The sequence below is a fragment of the Portunus trituberculatus genome, chromosome 10 (assembly GCF_017591435.1).
Source record: "Portunus trituberculatus isolate SZX2019 chromosome 10, ASM1759143v1, whole genome shotgun sequence".
Lineage (NCBI taxonomy): Eukaryota > Metazoa > Arthropoda > Malacostraca > Decapoda > Portunidae > Portunus > Portunus trituberculatus.
In genome coordinates, this window is record NC_059264.1 from 14,079,324 (window position 1) to 14,099,907 (window position 20,584).

Below are 20,584 nucleotides of genomic sequence, written 5' to 3' on the forward strand. Positions count from 1 at the left end.
CTATAGTAAATTCTTCGACTACTTAACTTCTAAAGTGGAGCACATTCTGTCCCTCTACCCTTTCGCTGAGATTTCCATTCTTGGAGATTTCAATGTTCACCACCAGCTTTGGCTTTCCTCTCCCTTCACTGACCATTCTGGTGAACTAACCTTCAACTTTGCTATCCTCCATGACCTAGAGCAACTGGTGCAACACCCTACTCGTATTCCTGACCGTCTTGGAGACACGCCCAACATTCTTGATCTCTTCCTCACCTCTAATCCTTCTGCTTATGCTGTCACCCTTTCATCTCCGTTGTGCTTCTCCGATCACAATCTCATTTTTGTATCTTGTCCTATTTCTCCAGGATCCTACAAAGCGGAGGTGCCTCTAGCGTTTTGCGTCTGCCAGTTGGGGGACCTGAATAGGTGTTATGCTGATTTTTCCTGGAATAATTACTGCTTCCGTGTCAGAGACCCATCTCTTTGTGCTGAACATATAACAGAGGTGATAGTGTCTGGCATGATGGAGTACATTCCTCATCTTTTTTTTTAAACCTTCTAAACCTTGGTTTAACACGGCCTGTTCTCGTGCTATACATGATAGAGAGGTTGCCCACAAAAGGTACTTGAGCCTTCCATCTCCTGAATCTCATGCATTTTATATTTCTGTCCTGAATCATGCCAGTTCTGTTCTTCAACATCCCAAGAACTCCTTCATAAATAGGAAATATAAATATCATTCAAACTCAAACTCCTTTATTTTATCCTGATGACACCAGTGCCATTTCTTCTGTCTCTAAATCTGAACTCTTTTCTCAAACCTTTCCTAACAACTGCACCTTGGGCTTGTCCCTCCCTCTCCTCCTTACTCTGACTATCTTCATATCTTCAATTCAAATTATTCGTAAGGATGTTTTAGGCCCTCGCTGGCCTAAACCCTCGGAACTCTGATGAACCTAATGCGGTCCCTCTTTAGGTTTTAAAAAACTGTACTTCTATGCTTGCATCTTGCCTGTCCAAACTCCTTCAACTTTGTCTTACAACTTCTACCTATCCTTCTTGCTGGAAGTTTGCCTACATTCAGCCTATTCCTAAAAAGGGTGACTGTTCTAATCCCTCAGACTATGGTCCTATAGCTTTAATCTCTTACTTATCTATTTTTTTTTCAATCTATCCTGAATAGAAAGATTCTTAAAAATCTAATACTTCACAATCTTCTATCTGATCGCCAGAATGGCTTCCGTCAAGGTGGCTCTACTGGTGATCTGACTTTCCTTCCTGAGTCTTGCTCATCCTTTCCTGGAGATTTCGGTGAATATTTTGCTGTCGCGTTAGACGTATCAAAAGCTTTTGATAGTCTGGCACAAAGCTTTGATTGCCAGACTGCCCTCCTACAGTTTTTTATCCTTCTCTCTGCAACTTTATCTGAAGTTTTCTTTCCAATTATTCTATTGCTTCTGTGGTAGACGGCCACTCTTCTTCTCCTAAATTTATAAATAGTGGTGTTTTTCAGGGTTCTGTCCTGTCACCCACTTTCTTTTTATAATTCATTAATGAACTTCTTAACCAAAGTTCTTGCCCTTTCCACTCTTACTCTAATGATACCACCTTAAATCTTTCCACGTCCTTTCCGGGACGACCAACCCTTTAGGAAGTCAACAGATTATGCATGGACGCCACAGAAAGCCTGACGTCTGATCTTTCTTAGATTTCCGATTGGGAGAGAGAAAATTTAGTAGTTTTCAATGCCTCAAAAACTCAATTCCTTCATCTATCAACTCGACACAACCTACCAGTCAACTATCTGCTCTTCTTCAATGACATTAAACTTTTTCCTTCTTCCACACTGAATATCCTTGGTCTGTCCTAGACTCATAATCTTTACTGGAAATTTCATCTCTTGCTAAAACAGCTTATGTGAAGTTTGTCGTTCTGAGGCGTCTCCGCCAGTTTTCCTCGCCCCTCCAACTGCTTTCTTTGTACAAGAGCATCATTCACCCCTATATGGAGTACTCTTCCCATATTTGGGTGGGTTCCACTCACACAGTTTTGTTTGATAGGGTGGAATCAAAAGCTATTCGTCTGATCAACTCCCCTTTTCTGACAGATTGTCTTCAGTTTCTTTTTCACTGACGAAATGAATGAGGGAAAGATAAGGAAGCAAAGACATTGGAGATATTTTGTCCAGATCCTAAAAGTCTCGAGGGGAGTTGGACTTTGAAAGATTTAGACATTTATTATTTATAATAGAGTACTTGGCAAGTTGAAGAACAGACTTGGCATGATTCCGGACAGAAATATAAAGTTCATGTGATTCAGGTGATGGAACGTTTGAGGGCAACCTCTCTATCGTGTATAGGACGAAAACAGGCTGTGTTAAACCAAAGTTTAGATGGTTTAGGTTGAGAAAAAGAATGAGGAATGTACGTCTTCATGCTGGACACTATCACCTGTGTTATGCGTTCAGCACACAGAGATGGGTCTTTGACACAAAAACAGTAATCATTCCTGGGAAAATCAGCATAATACCTCGTCCCCCCAACTGGTAGAGGTAAAACGGCAGAGGCAGCGCCCCCTTGGGGGATTTTGAGGAAGAATTGAGAGATATTACAAAATACAGAGATAAGATCGTAATAAAAAAAGCCCAACGGAGGTAAGGTAACAGCATAAGCCGAAGGATTAGAGGTAAGGAGCAGGTCAAGAATGTTGGCTGTATTTCCAAGATGGTCAGGAATGCGGAGTATATATATATATATATATATATATATATATATATATATATATATATATATATATATATATATATATATATATATATATATATACACACACACACACACACACACACACACACACACACACACACACACACACACACACACACACACACACACACACAGACACACACACACACCCAGATGGGAACCGCCTTGTCGTGGTTGGGGGCTTGCGTGCCCCTGTGACCTGGCCGGCTAGGCTAGAGGGAGCTTTGACCCCTGCTCTTCCCGTCCAAGGGAGGAAAGGGCTACCCATGTTAGTAAGGTTGCCAGTGAGGGGCCAGACTAAATGGTTCCTACGTAAGCTGCCAGTCCGTCCGTTGGCTGACCTTGATACTTGTTCTGAGGCTGTTGATTATTTTACTGTTTTTTTTACGTTCAGTAACGCTTCAGACAATCCCTCGGACGTCTAGTCGCTTTACTTAGCGTCCCGGACGTCCCTTGGTGGAATGCAGCATGCACCAACGCTGTGGGAGAGAAACGGGCGGCTTTCTCTCGTCTCCGGTGACATCGTGGGGATCCGCAGTGTCTGCACGCTTTTCGACGCTGCCGTGCTCGGGCCCGCCGCGTTTTGAGGGAGGCACAAAGAGCCTCTTGGAAAGCCTATGTCTCATCCATTAATGTTCACACCCCTCTTACGGATGTATTCAATAAAGTCCGCCGAATTGCTGGGAAGTATTTTGCGCTTTCCCCTCCAGTCTTGTTGTCTGCTGGGCAAACGGTGGCAGATCCTAAGACTGTCGGTGACCTCTTTGCAGAACACTTTGCCAATGTTTCCCGGAAGGATCCCGCAGCGCCAGGTGCACGTTACCACCAGAGTATGGAATCTCTCGGGGTCAATTTTTCTTCGACTGGAGGGGAGTCTTACAATGTCCCCTTCTCTGCCTCCGAGTTGCGGACTGCTTTGTCCCAGTGTCATGACTCTTCTCCGGATCCAGATGATATTCCTTACGCCTTTTTGCGCCACATGTCTGACAGTGCTTTTACCTTTTTATTAAATCTTTATAATATGATTTGGCATACCGGTGATTTTCCATCCTCTTGGGCTGTGGCAGTGGTTCTCCCATTTCCGAAGCCTGGGAAAGATCACCTCCAGGCTACGAACTACCGTCCTATATCTTTGACATCCTGCATTTGTAAAGTGTTGGAAAAGATGGTAAATGTAAGACTCATGTGGTACTTGGAGAGGGGGAACTACTTGTCATCGGTACAGTATGGCTTCCGAAAGATGAGGTCTACTACTGATGCTCTTTTATCCCTAGAATCTTCTATTTGTGAGGCCTTAGCTAATCACAACCATCAAGTAACCGTATTTTTTGACCTGGAGAAGGCATATGACACAGCTTGGTGCCATAATATTTTATGTTCCTTGTTTGATTTTGGCCTCCGTGGCCACCTTCCTATTTTTATTGAGCAGTTTTTATCCAAACGTCTTTTACGGGTTTGAGTGGGGAGTGTTCTGTCTGAAGCTAGTGCTCTAAATGATGGTGTCCCACAGGGAAGTATTCTTAGTGTTACACTATTCCCAGTCGCCATAAATGGTGTTATAGATACTCTCCCAGATGGCGTTCACAGCTACTTATATGTTGATGATTTATGTATTTTATTTTGCTGCTGCTAGGATGTCACTGATTGAGCGCAAGCTTCAACTGGCAATCTATAGGATTTCCCGTTGGACCAGTATAAATTGTTTTCGTTTCTCCACCTCGAAGACCGTAGCTATATATTTTTGTCGCAACCGTGGTGTCCATCCAGATCCTGATTTATACCTAGCCAATAGACTCCTCACGTGTGTGGAGGCGACTCAATATTTTGGCCTTATATTTGACAGCCGTCTCCCTTGGGTTCCCCATTTCCGTTCTCTTAAGGCGTCTTGTAGGAAGGCATTATCCCTTCTGCGGGTTTTAAGTCACACCTCTTGGGGTGCAGACAGGGATACTCTATTGCTACTTCACCGTACACTTATACTTCCCAAACTGGAATAAGGTTCTAAGATCTACTCTTCTGCAACGGAAGCAGGGCTACGTGTGCTTGACTCCGTGCATCATGCTGGGGTCCACTTGGCTACTGGTGCATTTCGGACATTTCCAATTCCTAGCCTACTAGTGGATGCTGGTTTCTGGCCGCTCGACCTCCGCCGCCAGTCTTCGCTGCTCCGATGTTGGTTTCGCACTCATCGTCTTCCTGACTCTGTCCCTTGTGTCAATATTGCGGGACTTATGTTGGCAAGTATATGCAACTCAACCTAGTCTCCCTAAACCTCCCGCCCAAATGGGAACCGCCTTGTCGTGGTGGGGGGGCTTGCGTGGCCCTGTGACCTGGCGAGCTAGGCTAGAGGCTGCTTAGGCCCCTGCTCCCCCCTTCCGAGGGGGAGAGGGCTACCCATGCTAGTAAGGTCACCAATTAGGGGACAGACTAAATGGTTCCTACTTAAGCTGCCAGTGGACCAGCGGAGCCACCCGCTGGAGGGATCGCCAAATAGGGGCCGTCCTGTGCTGGATGGTTGGGTGTCCAGGCTGGGATGCTTTGCGAGGGGGATCTCAGCTCTGTCGTGGACAAACATTCGCATTATGTGGGGCCTTTTTTTAAAACGACTGGTCCGCATGGGGACGAGGTACCACGTCCATGGCAGCCAGCGCTCGCTCCCATTGTAGTCCCAGTAGGTGGTTGCCCTTGCCCCTCGAGCTAATCTTTTGTGTAACTTTATACCTATGGTTAAACACAAAAAAGTATCAGGTTCTCGTGAGGTGGTGAGGCGTTTTGTTTCCCGCCCTCTTCAGTGTTTCTCATGCTATAGGTACGGTCATGGCAAAAGGTCCTGCAAGGAAGCTTCTCGATGTGGTAATTGCTCAGCATTAGACTCACATTCTGAGGAGCATTGCAATGCTGCTGCTTATTGTTTCCATTGTCGTGATACACACCAGGCACGTTCCAGGCAATGCCCAAGGTATCGCCTGGAGCAGGATATTCTACAGCTCATTAACAATCAGTTCATTAGCCTTGGTAGCGCCCGCCGCGAACTCCTTTACCGCCAGAAGGACGGTACTGATGCGACATCCTATGCTTCATTGGCCGCTCGATCTTCAGCTGAGTCTGCCGGTCCGAAGACAACTTCTGCTACCTCTCGCTTTGTTTGGGCTGGTGGTCCTGTTCGTTTGGCTAATAGGTTTGCCCTTTTGTCCGATGACTCAGTTGAGTCATCTGTAAGAAGTGACGGGATGTTCATTTGCCCCCTGTATCGCCTAAGCCTTTGAAGGGCCTGACCAAACGGCACCGCGGCTCTACGGAGTCGATAGATTTAGCTCAGCCAAAGCAATCTAAGGTTTCTCCTGGTGCACGTGATCGTGAGTCCTCCAGAGACCCCTCTGCAATGGTGGCTCCAAGGTTTCTGTTCAGCCTTCTGTGACGCCCTCTGTCTCAGATCGGGCTTCTTGTGATGAGGGTGGTCTTAGCATGGAGACGTCCGATGATATTGTCACAGCCGTCCCTCGTGGACCCACTGTGTCGAAAAGTGCAGTCCAGCCTGACCCTCGTCCTCCGATGACCGGTAGGAGTGATGATGGTTCGCATCACTCTCTGGTAGCCCGAAAGGCTAAGGTCCAACGACCCGGCACATCTCAACTCCCGGTGTCTTCTCGTCGGTTGATTATTTCTAGTCAGGTGAGTCACGGGCAGCCCCTTCAAAAGGCTCGCCCGTCCACTGCACCTAAATAGTCATCTTCAAGCTTCTACAGTGGAACTGTAGAGGCCTTCGCGCCTCGTGGGGGGAACTCCGAGCTTTACTGTCGGAGTTCTCTCCAGCCTGTGTAGCTCTACAAGAGACTATGCTAGGTGATAGTACTTATTCTAGTCCTCCTGGCTATCGTGCCTTTTTTAGCACTCCTTTCCTGACCAGGGCCACCACGGTGGCACAGCTATTCTAGTCCGTCAGGATATACCTGTTGTCCCTTGCAACTCAACTCTCCCTTCAGGTGGTTGCTGTTAAGGTCTTTATGGGACGATCCTACACTATTTGCAGTTTATATCTCCTCCTCGGGTTCCTGTCTCCAGGGGTGAGCTTGACGGCCTGGTGCGTCAGCTGACTCCGCCTTTCCTCTTGTTGGGAGATTTTAACGGCCGTCACCCATTGTGGGATGAAGGTGCTAGTAATCCTCGTGGGGTTTTAATCGGTTCTTTTATTGAGGATGAGGGATTGAGGTTTTAAATTCTGGGGATGTTACACATTTCCACAGTCCTACTGGGACTTTTACAGCTATCGATCTTTCTCTTTGTACATCTAATTCTTTCCTTGATTTTAATTGGCGGGTCCTACCGTGCAGCATGCACAAACGCTGTGAAAGAGAAACGGGCAGCTTTCTCTCGTCTCCGGCGACATCGTGGGGACCCGCAGTGTCTGGACGCTTTTCGACGCTGCCGAGCTCGGGCCCGCCGCGTTTTGAAAGAGGCACAAAGAGCCTCTTGGAAAGCCTATGTCTCTTCCATTAATGTTCACACCCTCTTACGGATGTCTTTCAACAAAGTCCGCCGAATTGCTGGGAAGTATTCTGCTCCTTCCCCACCAGTTTTGTTGTCTGCTGGGCGAACGGTGGCAGACCCTAAGACTGTCGCCGACCTCTTCGGAGCACTTTGCCAGTGTTTCCCGGAAGGATCCTGCAGCCCCAGGCGCACGTCACCGCCAGAGAATGGAATCTCTCGGCATAAACTTTTCTTCCACTGGAGGAGTCTTATAATGTCCCTTCTCTGCCTCCGAGTTGCGGATTGCTTTGTCCCAGTGTCATGACTTCTCCGGGTCCAGATGATATTCCTTATGCCTTTTTGCGCCACATGTCTGACAGTGCTTTTAACTTTTATTAAATCTTTATAATATGATTTGGCATACCGGTGACTTTCCATCTTCTTGGGCTGTGGCAGTGGTTCTCCCATTTCCGAAGCCTGGGAAAGATAATCTCCAGGCTACGAACTACCGTCCTATATCTTTGACATCCTGTATTTGTAAAGTGTTAGAAAAGATGGTAGATGTAAGACTCATGTGGTACTTGGAGAGGGGGAAGTACTTGTCATCGGTACAGTATGGCTTCCGAAAGATGAGGTCTACTACTGATGCTCTTTTATCCCTGGAGTCCTCTATTTGTGAGGCCTTTGCTAATCACCACCACCAGGTTACTCTATTTTTTGACCTGGAGAAGGCTTGGTGTCATGGTATTTTACGTGCCTTGTTTAATTTTGGTCTATTTGGCCACCTTCCTATTTTTATCCAGCAGTTTTTATCCAGACATCTTTTACGGGTTCGAGTGGGGAGTGTTCTCTCCGAGGCTACTGCTCTAAATGATGGCGTCCCACAGGGAAGTATTCTTAGTGTTACACTATTCGCAGTCGCCATAAATGGTGTTATTGATACTCTCCCAGATGGCATTCACAGCTCCTTATATGTTGATGATTTATGTATTTCTTTGCTGCTGCTAGGATGTCACTGATTGAGCGCAAGCTCCAACTGGCAATCAATAGGGTGTCCAGTTGGGCCAACATGAACGGTTTTCGATTCTCCACCTCGAAGACCGTAGCCATGCATTTTGTCGCAACCGTGGTGTCCATCCAGATCCTGATTTATACTTAGCCAATAGACGCCTCTCATGTGTGGAGGCGACTCGATATCTTGGCCTTTGTTTGACAACCGTCTCACCTGGGTTCCCATTTCCGTTCTCTTAAGGCGTCTTGTCGGCAGGCATTATCCCTTCTTCGGGTTTTAAGTCACACCTCTTGGGGTGCGGACAGGGACACTTTGCTGCTTCTTCACCGTACACTTATACTTCCCAAGCTGGAATACGGCTGTGAGATCTACTCATCCGCAACGGATGCACGGCTACGCGTGCTTGACTCCGTGCATCATGCTGGGGTCCGCTTGGCTACGGGTGCATTTCGGACATCTCCAATACCTAGCCTACTAGTGGATGCTGGTTTCTGGCCGCTCGACCTCCGGCGCCAGTCTTCGATGCTCCGGTGTTGGTTTCGCACCCACCGTCTTCCTGATTCTGTCCCTTGTCTGTCAATATTGCGGGACTCGCGTTCGCAGGCGTATGTCACTCGACCGAGTCTCCTAAACCTTTTGGCCTTCGAGTGGCAAATCTCATGGCGGACTTATTATCTATCGACTCCCACTACTCTTTCCGGCTCCCACGAGTTGGTTATTGGCAGCTTCCTGTTGTCTCATTATGCCCTCCTGCCATGGATGGCAAGAAGGATTTTCTGCCAGCTCTGTCCCACACACGGTTTTTAGAACACTTTTTATCCATTCTGATGATATCCCTGTTTTTACTGATGGTTCCAAATCCGACGCAGGCGTTGGGTTTAGTGTGGTTTTCCCCTCTTTTTATCGGTCTGGCAGCCTTCCTTCAGTGGCATCCGTCTTTACTGCGGAGCTGTCTGCCATCTGCTTTACAGATCATTTTTACTCTCCCGGTTTCGTCTTTTACAATTTTTAGTGACTGTCGCAGTGCTCTTACTGCTCTCTCTTCCACTATCTCCCTTAACCCATTGGTTTTATCAGCCCTGGAGTGGCTATATCTGCTTACCAAACGAGGATATTGTGTTGGGTTCTGTTGGGTCCCTGGTCACGTATATATAGGTGTTCCCGGAAATGAACACGCAGATCGCCTCGCTAAAGAGGCAGCAAGTCGCGCTCTATCTCCTGCCGCTGTTCCCTTTCAAGACGTATTTCATTTTATTCGTGTGGCGGTTGCTGCAATTTGGCAGAGGAAATGGCTAACGGGGGTCACCACCTCGAAAATGGGAGAGATCACTACTTCCACTATCCCTCAGCGGACATACACCCATGTCCGGGATCGCCGTGCACAGACTTTATTGGCGCGACTGCGCATAGGTCACACGTACCTTACACAAAAGTACCTGTTGACCAGGGCCCCTCAACCTTACTGTGATGACTGCCTGGTGCCACTTACGGTTCTGCACCTGCTTGTCGAGTGCCCTAGTTTGACTGACTTAAGACACCTCTACCGGTGTCGCGGTAGAGATAGCGGTGTCTATTATATCTCAAAGGTCCTTGGACCAGAGCGCCTGGCCCAAGGCCATGACGTTTTTAGGTTTTTGGGAGAAGCTGGCCTTCTCCCAATGCTGTGAATTTTATTTTCATATTATTATATGTATTTTAATGTTTTATTTAATCTTATTGTAGTTTGTTTTTATTTTTTAGTTAACTTTAATTTTATTGTTTTTAACTGCTTTTAGTTCTTATAAACTACATTGCCTTAATTAGAACATCGTAGCGGCGCCATATGACCGTTGTTGTTGCGGCGCCAAAACATTAAAATCCAAATCCAAATGTATTTTAATGTTTTATTTACTCTAATTGTATTTTTAGATACTTTTAATTTAATAGCTTTTAATTGCTTTTAGTTAGTTTTCTTTATGATGTTTTTTTTTCTTTTTATAGTTTTTAATCGCTTTTAGTTTTTTTTTTCTTTACGATGTTTTATTTTAACATATTGAAGCGGCGCCAGATGAGTTCTGATGTTGAGGCGCCTAAACTAAAATCCATCCATCCATCCATCCATCCATCCATCCATCCACACACACACACACACACACACACACACACACACACACACACACACACACACACACACACACATATATATATATATATATATATATATATATATATATATATATATATATATATATATATATATACAAACAAAATTAATAATTCAACAACAAAGTTGTTGAATTATTAATTTTGAATTCAGAAAAACTTAAAAAAAGGGTAAAAAAAGAAAAAAATCTTTTAGAAGTCTATTACTTTACCTTAGATGTATCAAGATCATAACGAGTATCAGGATCAGGATCTTCCTTCAGTTTGTTTGCTCTCACTCTTTTGGCTACTACATCTTTCAACCAGTAATCAATGATTCCGGCACCGTCTAGGCGGATCATCATATCACTGAATCGAGAGAAGTAAGGTGCCCCTTTCCTGAGGAGAAATACCGATTATAACTTATATGACAATACTTGCAGTTAGGGTGGGAAGTTGGTTTCTAGAGTGTTTGCTACTTGCCTGAAACACCATCCAAATGCTATTACATGTCGGAATCCTTGCTTGCTTATGTAGAATGGCGTGCGACCTTGTGCGTCTGTGTAGCGAGATTCAATGATAATGTTGATGTATTTTTCAAAATCTATTAAAGAGAATCCTCCCTTCTGAATCTCCTTTAATCCGGCAGGAGCATCAAAAATCTGTTAGAAACATCATTATCAGTTGGAGAATTACTTCAAATTAATTTCGTAATAATTTTTGGTCTCTACCATTTGTACTTTTAGGATATTACGATCATTTTTTCCCCCACTTCATTCTGACCAGTACTCCAACTGATTTTCCAATTAGAAATGTGGTCAATAAACACCTGCCTCCTATAAAAAAAAGTGCTACTCCGGTATTTCTTTAACGTTTTGTGTCACACACCAATGATGATTAGCTTTATTTAATTTTTGTGTGAAAATTGGTGAAGCATTAAGTTTAAAACTACAATATGTTTTGAAAGAAGCATCTTCTTCCAAGACAGTTTGTTTCTCTGGGGTAGATGTATAATTTTCGTAGCACCTTTTCAAATACTATCGTAAAGAGTATACTGTTCTTTGTGGCAGTCATGTATCCTTAGAAATTTAGTTAGACCCAAAACTACCTTCAATGTGGATCTGCGGCGATCAGAAGAAATGAGGCTTGCTGACACGATCTCCAGGTTACCCACATCGGGTATCATTGAAAAAGGAACACAACAAGAGAAAGGAAGTGGTGGAGAGTGAGGTGTTGTTTGTGGACGAAGGACTATCCGTGACACATAGGGAAGTAGCAACGGCAACGCGGCGCGACATGGTATTATGTAAGGTGATGATGGCAGTAAGGTTAAACATATGTCTAAAAGAATCAAAGATGTTAGCAAATACAAATAAAAAATGGCAGACCTATCGACCGAGAAAGACTGATAATAGAGTAGTGATACCGAAATCTCAGCGGGATAGGGTGAAGAATGCATTGCCTATGCATCACACAGGGTGTGTAAGAATGTAACAAATGGCTCGACGGTATATATAACGGCCGGGGTTGAAGGAGTTAGAAGAGTTAGCAAACAGCTTCATCAGGTGTTTGGAGAAGCGAGCAGCACAGCCACAGTCTACGGTACACCACTAGGAACGCACCCTGCACCATGGTAGAGAGTGCAAACAGACTTTGCAGAACCGATAAAAGAAACAATGCTACCCGTTGTGGTTTCCAAATGGATAGAGACATTCCAATGAAATTAACGACAGTAAGAAAGACTATACATGAGGTGAGTGTACTATTTGACAAGTTTGGGTTGCCTCAAAAGCTATGCACGTCAGAGGAAATGGCGAGTTTCGCCAGACGGCTTGGGATTCAGTATATCAGAGTGGCACCCCATCACGAGCTAACAGAGACAACAACAAGGACAGTGAAAGGAGCGAAAGCAACAAGAGGGTAGGGCAAGATGGTAGAAGGAAACCTGCTGAAGTTTTTGTTTAATTATCGTTCTACACCTCAGAGCACAAGAAATCAAATTTTCAAGCTGTGGAACACCACCTCTCCTCTACTAAACCTCATCATCTTTTCCTCACCGAAATACAGCTGCCTGAGGCTAGTGACCGTAGCCCCTTCTCTGTTCCCTCCTACTTTCTCTATCCTCATTTTCGTTCTAAAGCTGTATGTTGCGTCTATGTGCGCAACGACATAACTTGCTGTCGTGCCGATGATCTCGAATCTTCCAAGTTTTCTATCATTTAGCTTCGACTCAATGGTCACTCTCTAACTAAATTTATCTGTGCTGTTTATCTCTCCCCTAACTCCTCTGACTATAGTAAATTCTTTCACTATTTAACTTCAAAAGTGGAGCACATTTTGTAGCTCTTCCCTTTTCCAGATATCTCCTTTCTTGAAGATTTGAATATTTACTACCAGCTGTGGCTTTTCTCTCCCTTCACTGACCATCCTGGTGTACTAGCCTTCAACTTTGCTATCCTCCATGACCTAGAACAACTGGTACAACACCCTACTCGTATTCCCGACTGTCTTGGAGATATGCCCAAAATTCTTGATCATCTTCCTCACTCTAATCATTCTGCTTATACTGTTACCCTATCTTCTCCGTTGGAGTCCTCGATCACAATCTCAATTCTGTATCTTGTCCTATTTTTCCATTCCATCCTCAGGATTCCACAAAGCGGAGGTGGCTCTGACGTTTTGTTTCTGCCAGTTGGGGGCCCGGAGGAGGTATTATGCTGATTTTCCCTGGAATGATTATTGCTTCCGTGTCAGAGACCCATCTCTTTGTGCTAAACGCATAACGGAGGTGATAGTGTCTGGCATAGATGTGTACATTCCTCAATCTTTTCTTAACCTAAACCTTCTAAACCTTGGTTTAACTCAGCCTGTTCTCGTGCTATACATGATAGAGAGGTTGCCCACAAAAGGTACTTGAGCCTTCCATCTCCTGAATCTCATGCACTTTATATTTCTGCCAGGAATCATGCCAAGTCTGTTCTTCAACTTGCCAAACACTCCTTCATAGATAGAAAATATCAAAATCTTTCAAACTCAAACTCCCCTCGTGACTTCTGGCATCTGGCCAAAAACATCTCCAATAACTTCACTTCTTCATCTTTCCCTCCTTTATTTCATCCTGATGGCACCACTGCCATCTCTTCTGTCTCTAAAGCTGAACTCTTCTCTCAAACTGCTAACAACTCCACCCTGGATGATTCTGGGCTTGTCCCTTCCTTTCTTCCCTCTGACTATTTCATATCTACAATTAAACTTCTTCGTAATGATTTTTCCATGCCCTCGTTAGCCTAAACCCTCGGAAGGCTAATAGACCTGATGGGGTCCCTCCTATTGTTCTCAAAACCTGTGCTTCCGTGCTTGCACCTTGCCTGGCCAAACTCTGCAACTATGTCCCTCTTAAAAGAATTTAACTCGTAGGAAGATGGAACTATCTCTTTCCTTACTGGAAGTTTGCTTACATTCAGCCCGCTCCTAAAAAGGATGACCGTTTTAATCCCTCCAATTACCGTCCTATAGCTTTAATCTCTTGCTTGTCTAAAGTTTTTTTAATTTATCCTTGGGGTTCCATTCTGTCACCCACTTTCTTTCTATTATTCATTCATGATCTTAACCAAACTTCTTGCCCTATCCACTCCTACGCTGATGATACCACCCGACATCTTTCCACATCCATTCAGAGACGATCAACCCTTCAGGAAATAAACAGATCACGCAGGAACGCCACAGAACGTCTGACTTTTGATCTTTCCAATATTTTTGATTGGGGCAGAGGAAATCTAATATTGTTCAATGCCTCAAAAACTCATTCCTCCACCTATCAACTCGACAAACCTTCCAGACAACTATCCTCTTTTCTTCAATGACACTCAATTGTCCCCCTCTTCCACACTGAATATCCTCGGTCTATCCTTTACTAATTATTTTAATTGGAAGCTTCACATCTCATCTCTTGCAAAAACAGCTTTTATGAAGTTAGGCGTTCTGAGGTGTCACCGCCAGTTTTTCTTCCTCCTCCAACTGCTAACTAACTCTGTACAAGGGCCTTATCCGTCCTTGTATAGAGCACTCTTCTCATGTTTGGGGGCGTTCCACTCACAAAGTTTTATTAAATAGGGTGGAATCAAAAGCTTTTCGTCTCATCAACTCCCCTCATTAGCCTCTTTCTCAAGGCCGAAATGTTACATCTCTTTCTATCTTTTATCACTACATCATGCTAATTGTTTTACTGATTTTGCTGACTGCATGCGTCTTTCTTCCTGCAGCCTCGCTGCACAAGGCTTTCTTCATCCTCCCGCCCCTACTCTTTCCAACTCTCTAACACAAGAGTTAACCAGTACTTTCAATCATTCATACCTTTCTCTGGTAAACTCTTCTTATGACTTGACTTCTTTTAAGAGGGAGGTTTCAAGACATAGGCATTAAGCCCAAGCTTTTCCTTTTGTTTTAGTTATTTTTTTGCGTATGAGGGGATGCCAGCCAATGACAACAAAATATTAAATAAAGGCCCACTCGAATGCGGGTTTCGTTACCGATCAAAAGAGAAGTAGCCAAACGTCTGGGACTAATGTCTTAAAACGTTCCTCTTAAAAGAATTTAAGTCGTAGGAAGATGGAACTATCTCCTCTTCTTCAATGACACGCAATTCTTCCCCTCTTCTACACTGAATATCCTCGGTCTGTCCTTTACTCATAATCTTAACTGGAAACTCCACATCTCATCTCTTGCTAAAACAGCTTCTATGAATTTAGGCATTCTGAGGCGTCTTTTTTTTTTTTTTTCTCGCCCCTCCAACTGCCAACTCCGTACAAGGGCCTTATCCGTCCTTGTATGGAGTACTCTTCGCATGTTTGGGGGGATTCCATTTATACAATTTTATTGAATAGGGTGGAATCAAAAGCTTTTCGTTTCATCTCTTTCTTTTATCCCTATTTTCATGCTAACTGCTCCACTGATCTTGTTAGCTGCATGCCTTCTCTCCTCCTACGGCCTAGCTGCACAAGGTCTTCTTCTTTCTCTTATTCCTATTCTGTCCAGCTGTCTAATACAAGAGGTAACCAGTATTCTCAATCATTCATACCTTTCTATGGTAAACTCTGGAACTCCCTGCCTGCTTCTGTATTTCCATCTTCCTACGACTTGATTTCTTTTAAGAGGGAGGTTTCAAGACATTTGTCTTTCGGCTAATTATTTACTATTCTTTTAGGGAGCTTGCATTCTAGTGGGCACTTTTTTTTTTGTTGCTCTTGACAAGTTTCCCACTTGCATTATATATATATATATATATATATATATATATATATATATATATATATATATATATATATATATATATATATATATATATATATATTCTATAACTTTTCCTTATGTACTTTCTCTTGAATTATTTAAAGGAAAGAAAGAATGTGTCATAATATATCGTATTTCTTACCTCCATATGTGCATATATTTTCTTCACAATTGGATCAGTATGGTTTGAAAAATAGCGTCGCGGAACGCCGTTCATTAACCAAGGTTCTGTACCCCATCTCCAGTTGTTGGCCTTCGTCAAATCCTCCAGTGTTTCTATGGGATCTATGGTACCTTGGACAGTCAAATGTGAGATCAGGGAGGACCGAAAAGCCGTTGAGATGATGAGGCAAAACACAAGCCACCATCCTACTAGGGTCTGTTGCAAAGGGAAAAATAGATTTAATAAATAAAATATATAAATAAACAAATGAAATATATAGGTAAGTTATTGAAATAGAAAAAAAAAAAAATACATTGAAATAAGATTAGTAAATAAGCAAATAAATAAAATAGTTAATTATTTGAAGAAATGCGAGTTTGCAAGACTTTTTGCAATTAAATCAACTATAACCTAATTTATCAATATATAACACTGATTTGCGTGAATTACCTGCTCTGATATACCAGTAGAGGGGTCTGAGGGTGGCTGCTCTAGGAGAGCCCCCCATCCGTAGAACAGAGCAGTGATGAACTGAAAACTTCGTTTCCTTCTTATAAGGCGCCCAAGCAGATGCAACACCCAAAGAGTAACTCCCCAAATTATCACGACACCACCAGTAGTTAGCCACACTTCCGCTATTAACATTGTTTACTATTAGTATGTGAAAATTAACATAACTCATTTACTTATGTCTCTTACATATTTTTTTTTAATTAACAAAAAACTAGTCTCATCAGTCAGATTCATACTCTCTTATGATATGTTTATTGGTTTGTTTGTTTATTCATTTATTTATTTAATTATTATTATTATTATTATTATTATTATTATTATTATTATTATTATTATTAATATTATTATTATTATTATTATCATCATTATTATAATTATTAATTATTATTATCATCATTAGACAACTATTAATAGGAGAGGACCCAACACGCGTTGCGGCTGTCAGATTCACCAGATATCGTAATATTTCACAGAAAAGGTGGTAAACTGCATATCGTATATTTTTGGATATTTTGCTATTACGTACTGATATATTAAAATAACTTGAATATTTCCAAACATACACCTCCCTATACCTGGGACAAAAAATACTTGGTTACTCAATTCATAATTCAACGTAGATATGATATTGTATTTCCTTCTAGGCTAGGAAGTAGACTACAAGAAAGAATGAGCATATGAAGGCTGGTACAGGGCTTCTGTCTTCATTCATATTTTCAGGAACAAAGAGTGTCCGACACGTAATGTGGAGCTTATTTTCAGGTACGTCCATAGTAATGAGTGATTGCTTTCTGTGGAACGGTTGGTGATATTTTCTATAACAACATCCTACCTGAAAATGGTCTAATGAAGGCGAGATGTCGGGGAAGAAATGACGGCTTGAGAGATACTACTGTCAAAGGGTCGGATGGGTAGCCGCGCAGAAAATTCATGACTTTTAGACGGTCAGAAGAAGGGCCTGCGATCGTGCAAAAGTCGGAGATTTCACGTTGCAGCTGTCCCATCATGCCATCGAAAATTCCGTTGCTTTCCAGTCCAAAAGCTCTAAATGGCTCTTCATTGACTACATACCTGTTTTGGATTGATGTGAAAAAAAAAAAAAAAAAAAATATATAAAAAAAAAAAAAATATATATATATATATATATATATATATATATATATATATATATATATATATATATATATATATATATATATATATATATATATATATATATATATATATATATATATATATATATATATATATATATATATATATATATATATATTAATGTTATGACCTATAGCGCCTGTAGGCATACTTCAAGGGAAGTGCTGTTCAGCTTCCGCCCATTATTGGCGCAGGCAATTTTATTTATAGTGGTACTAATATTACGGCCCATATCACCACCGAAGCGCGTCTTTGGTGTAACCACCTAGAGGCTAGATATGGTGACATGTAGGTAACTTTAAACCATTCGACAAATGGCATAGCTTCAAAGCGGTATGTGGTGGGATTTGAACCCGATATATATATAGTGTGTGTGTGTGTATGTGTGTGTGTGTGTGTGTGTGTGTGTGTGTGTGTGTGTGTGTGAGTGTGTAAGTATATATATGCCATGAAGTGGATATATATATATATATATATATATATATATATATATATATATATATATATATATATATATATATATATATATATATATATATATATATATATATGCCATGAAGTGGAACAGGTTGGTGAGTTGGTGGTGTAGGGAAACTACTCCTGCGATTCCTGAGTTTCTCTACATATATATATATATATATATATATATATATATATATATATATATATATATATATATATATATATATATATATATATATATATATATATATATATATATACTAATTGTATTTTGTATATTATATACACAGTGATAATAACAAACTATGACGTGCATATCAGTGCACTAATTAATTACCCTTGCAACAATGTTTTTTTTCAAGACCGATTCTTATGTTGTATTTGAATAAAACTATATATAAGTTATGTGAAATACATTGGTCAGATTAATCTCAAACTAATGAAATACATTAGAATTTACAATTGTGATAACCCAACACAGTTTAAGAAGATATAGGGAACAAGAATTGATGACGGATGAATAAGAAAAGACATAAAAAAAAATGTTGAACACAGTGTCGGTGCAGGTGTATTGTTAAAGTTTTGCAAGTGAAATAAGGGGGCCCCACACAGACCTAACTTACAAGGAGGAAGGTAGCCCAATTTCTTTTTTTTTTTTTTTTTATGTAGGGAAGATGGCCAACCAAGGGAAAAATAAGAATAGATTAAAAAAATAAGGCCCACTTCAGTGCTGGCTCTCTACAAAGAAGAAAAGCGTCAGCCAAATTAAGAAGCAAATGCCTCGATAACTCCCTCTTAACAGAAGACAAGTTGTAGGAAGTCGGAAATACAGATGCAGGGACGGAGTTCCAGAGTTTACCAGTGAAAGATATGAATGATTGAGAGTACTGGTTACCTCTTGCGTTAGAGAGTTTGACAGAACAGGGATGAGAGGAAGAAAGCCTTGTGCAGCGAGGCTGCAGGAGGAGCGGAGACATGCAGTTAACAAGATCAGTAGAACAGTTAGCATGAAAATAGAGATAAAAGATAGAAAGAGATGCAACATTTCAGCGGTGAGAAACAGGCTGATGACAGTTAATCAGAGAAGGGGAGTTGATGAGACGGAAAGCTTTTGATTCCACCCTATCTAGTAAAACTGTGTGACTGGAACCACCCCAAACATGCGAGGAGTACTCCATACAGGGGCGGATAAGGGCCTTTTACAGAGTTACGTAACAGTTGGAGGGTCGAGAAAAACTGGCGGAAACGCCTCAGAAGACCTGACTTCATAGAAGCTGTTTTAGCAAGAGATGAGATGTGAAGTTTCCAGTTAAGATTATGAGTAAAGGACAGACCGAGGATATTCAGTGTGGAAGAGGGAGAAAGTATAGTGTCTTTGAAGAAGAGGGCCATAGTTGTCTGGAAGGTTGTGTCGAGTTGATAGATGGAGGACTTGAATTTTTGAGGCATTGAAAACTACTAGATTTTCTCTGCCCCAATCGAAATCTTAGAAAGATCGAAAGTCCGGCGTTCTGTGACGTCTTTGCGTGATCTGGAAAGACGTGGAAGGATGTAGGGTGGTATCATCAGCGTAGGAGTGGATAGGGCAAGAAGTTTGGTTAAGAAGGTCATTAATGAATGATAGAAAGAGAGTGGGTGATAGGACATAACCCTGAGGAACTCCACTATTAATAGATTTAGGAGAAGAACAGTGGCCGTCTACCACAGCAGCAATAGAACGGTCGGAAAGTAAACTTGAGATAAAGTTGCAGAGAGAAGGAGCTGAATTATGTGACTTGTATGGGATTTTCAATCTTAACATATAATAGCTATTGATGGAAAATTGTAACAGATTAGGGCATATCAACCTATGTCATTTAGATAGGATTCAGAGAGGAAACAACAGACAGAAAAAGCAGAGGGCAGAAACAAAGGGGTTGGCAAGACCTGAGAGGAGCCTGCGGCGACATGAACAAGCTGATCGATCCTTATACTCATAAGTGGAAGTTTGTGATGCATTCTCAATAACTGTTATCTCATGAAGCTGAAAAAAAGGAGGAATTTGTTTGTACGAGATTCAAATTTAATATTTTGTATTTGATTTTCTGTGTTATGTGTGACTTTTTTTTTTATTCGAATGTTAGGTGTTGATTTGCACTGACCAGAAACTCAGGTACTGCCGTATATCATGTAGATGGAAGGTCTTTATTGGGTTGCCGAAAGTTAATTCCTGGATATTATTATTGTATTTGATTTTAATTGAAGTAAATATGGAAAATTTTGCAGTGCAGATTTCCCTAGTACTTTGTATTCACTACTTATGTCTTCAGACACACATTACCCTAAAAGTTGCAAGCAAGACACAACTGATAAAAGCATTTATGCACGAAGAGATCTACTAACACGGTCACACACACACACACACACACACACACACACACACACACACACACACACACACACACACACACACACACACACACACACACACAACATACGTGAAGTTGATCTTTTTTGCAAAGTTTTTGATGAGTCGAGCATCAAGAGAATCCTTCAAGGTGACGATGGTGCCGCTCTCGTTCGTCTTCTTGCCAAAGTCGACAAATGGAAAGTAAGATACGGACACAATTTTCACCTTATGCTTTTGGAAGTTTCCGAATTCATCTAGAACATAAA

The 20,584-nt window shown here is 42.0% G+C and overlaps 1 protein-coding gene across 1 annotated transcript in view; it reads right to left on the reverse strand.

Moving 5' to 3' along the window:
- Positions 1–20,584, reverse strand: part of LOC123502060 (glutamate receptor-like) — a 24,165-nt gene that overhangs the window by 2,892 nt on the left and 689 nt on the right. The window contains exons 2-7 of the mRNA XM_045251213.1: positions 20,407–20,572; positions 17,145–17,383; positions 16,250–16,434; positions 15,779–16,015; positions 10,831–11,009; positions 10,581–10,746 (exon numbers count right to left, since the gene is read on the reverse strand). Coding sequence (XP_045107148.1) covers positions 10,581–10,746; positions 10,831–11,009; positions 15,779–16,015; positions 16,250–16,434; positions 17,145–17,383; positions 20,407–20,572 — 1,172 coding nt within the window. The remainder of the gene's footprint in view (positions 1–10,580; positions 10,747–10,830; positions 11,010–15,778; positions 16,016–16,249; positions 16,435–17,144; positions 17,384–20,406; positions 20,573–20,584) is intronic.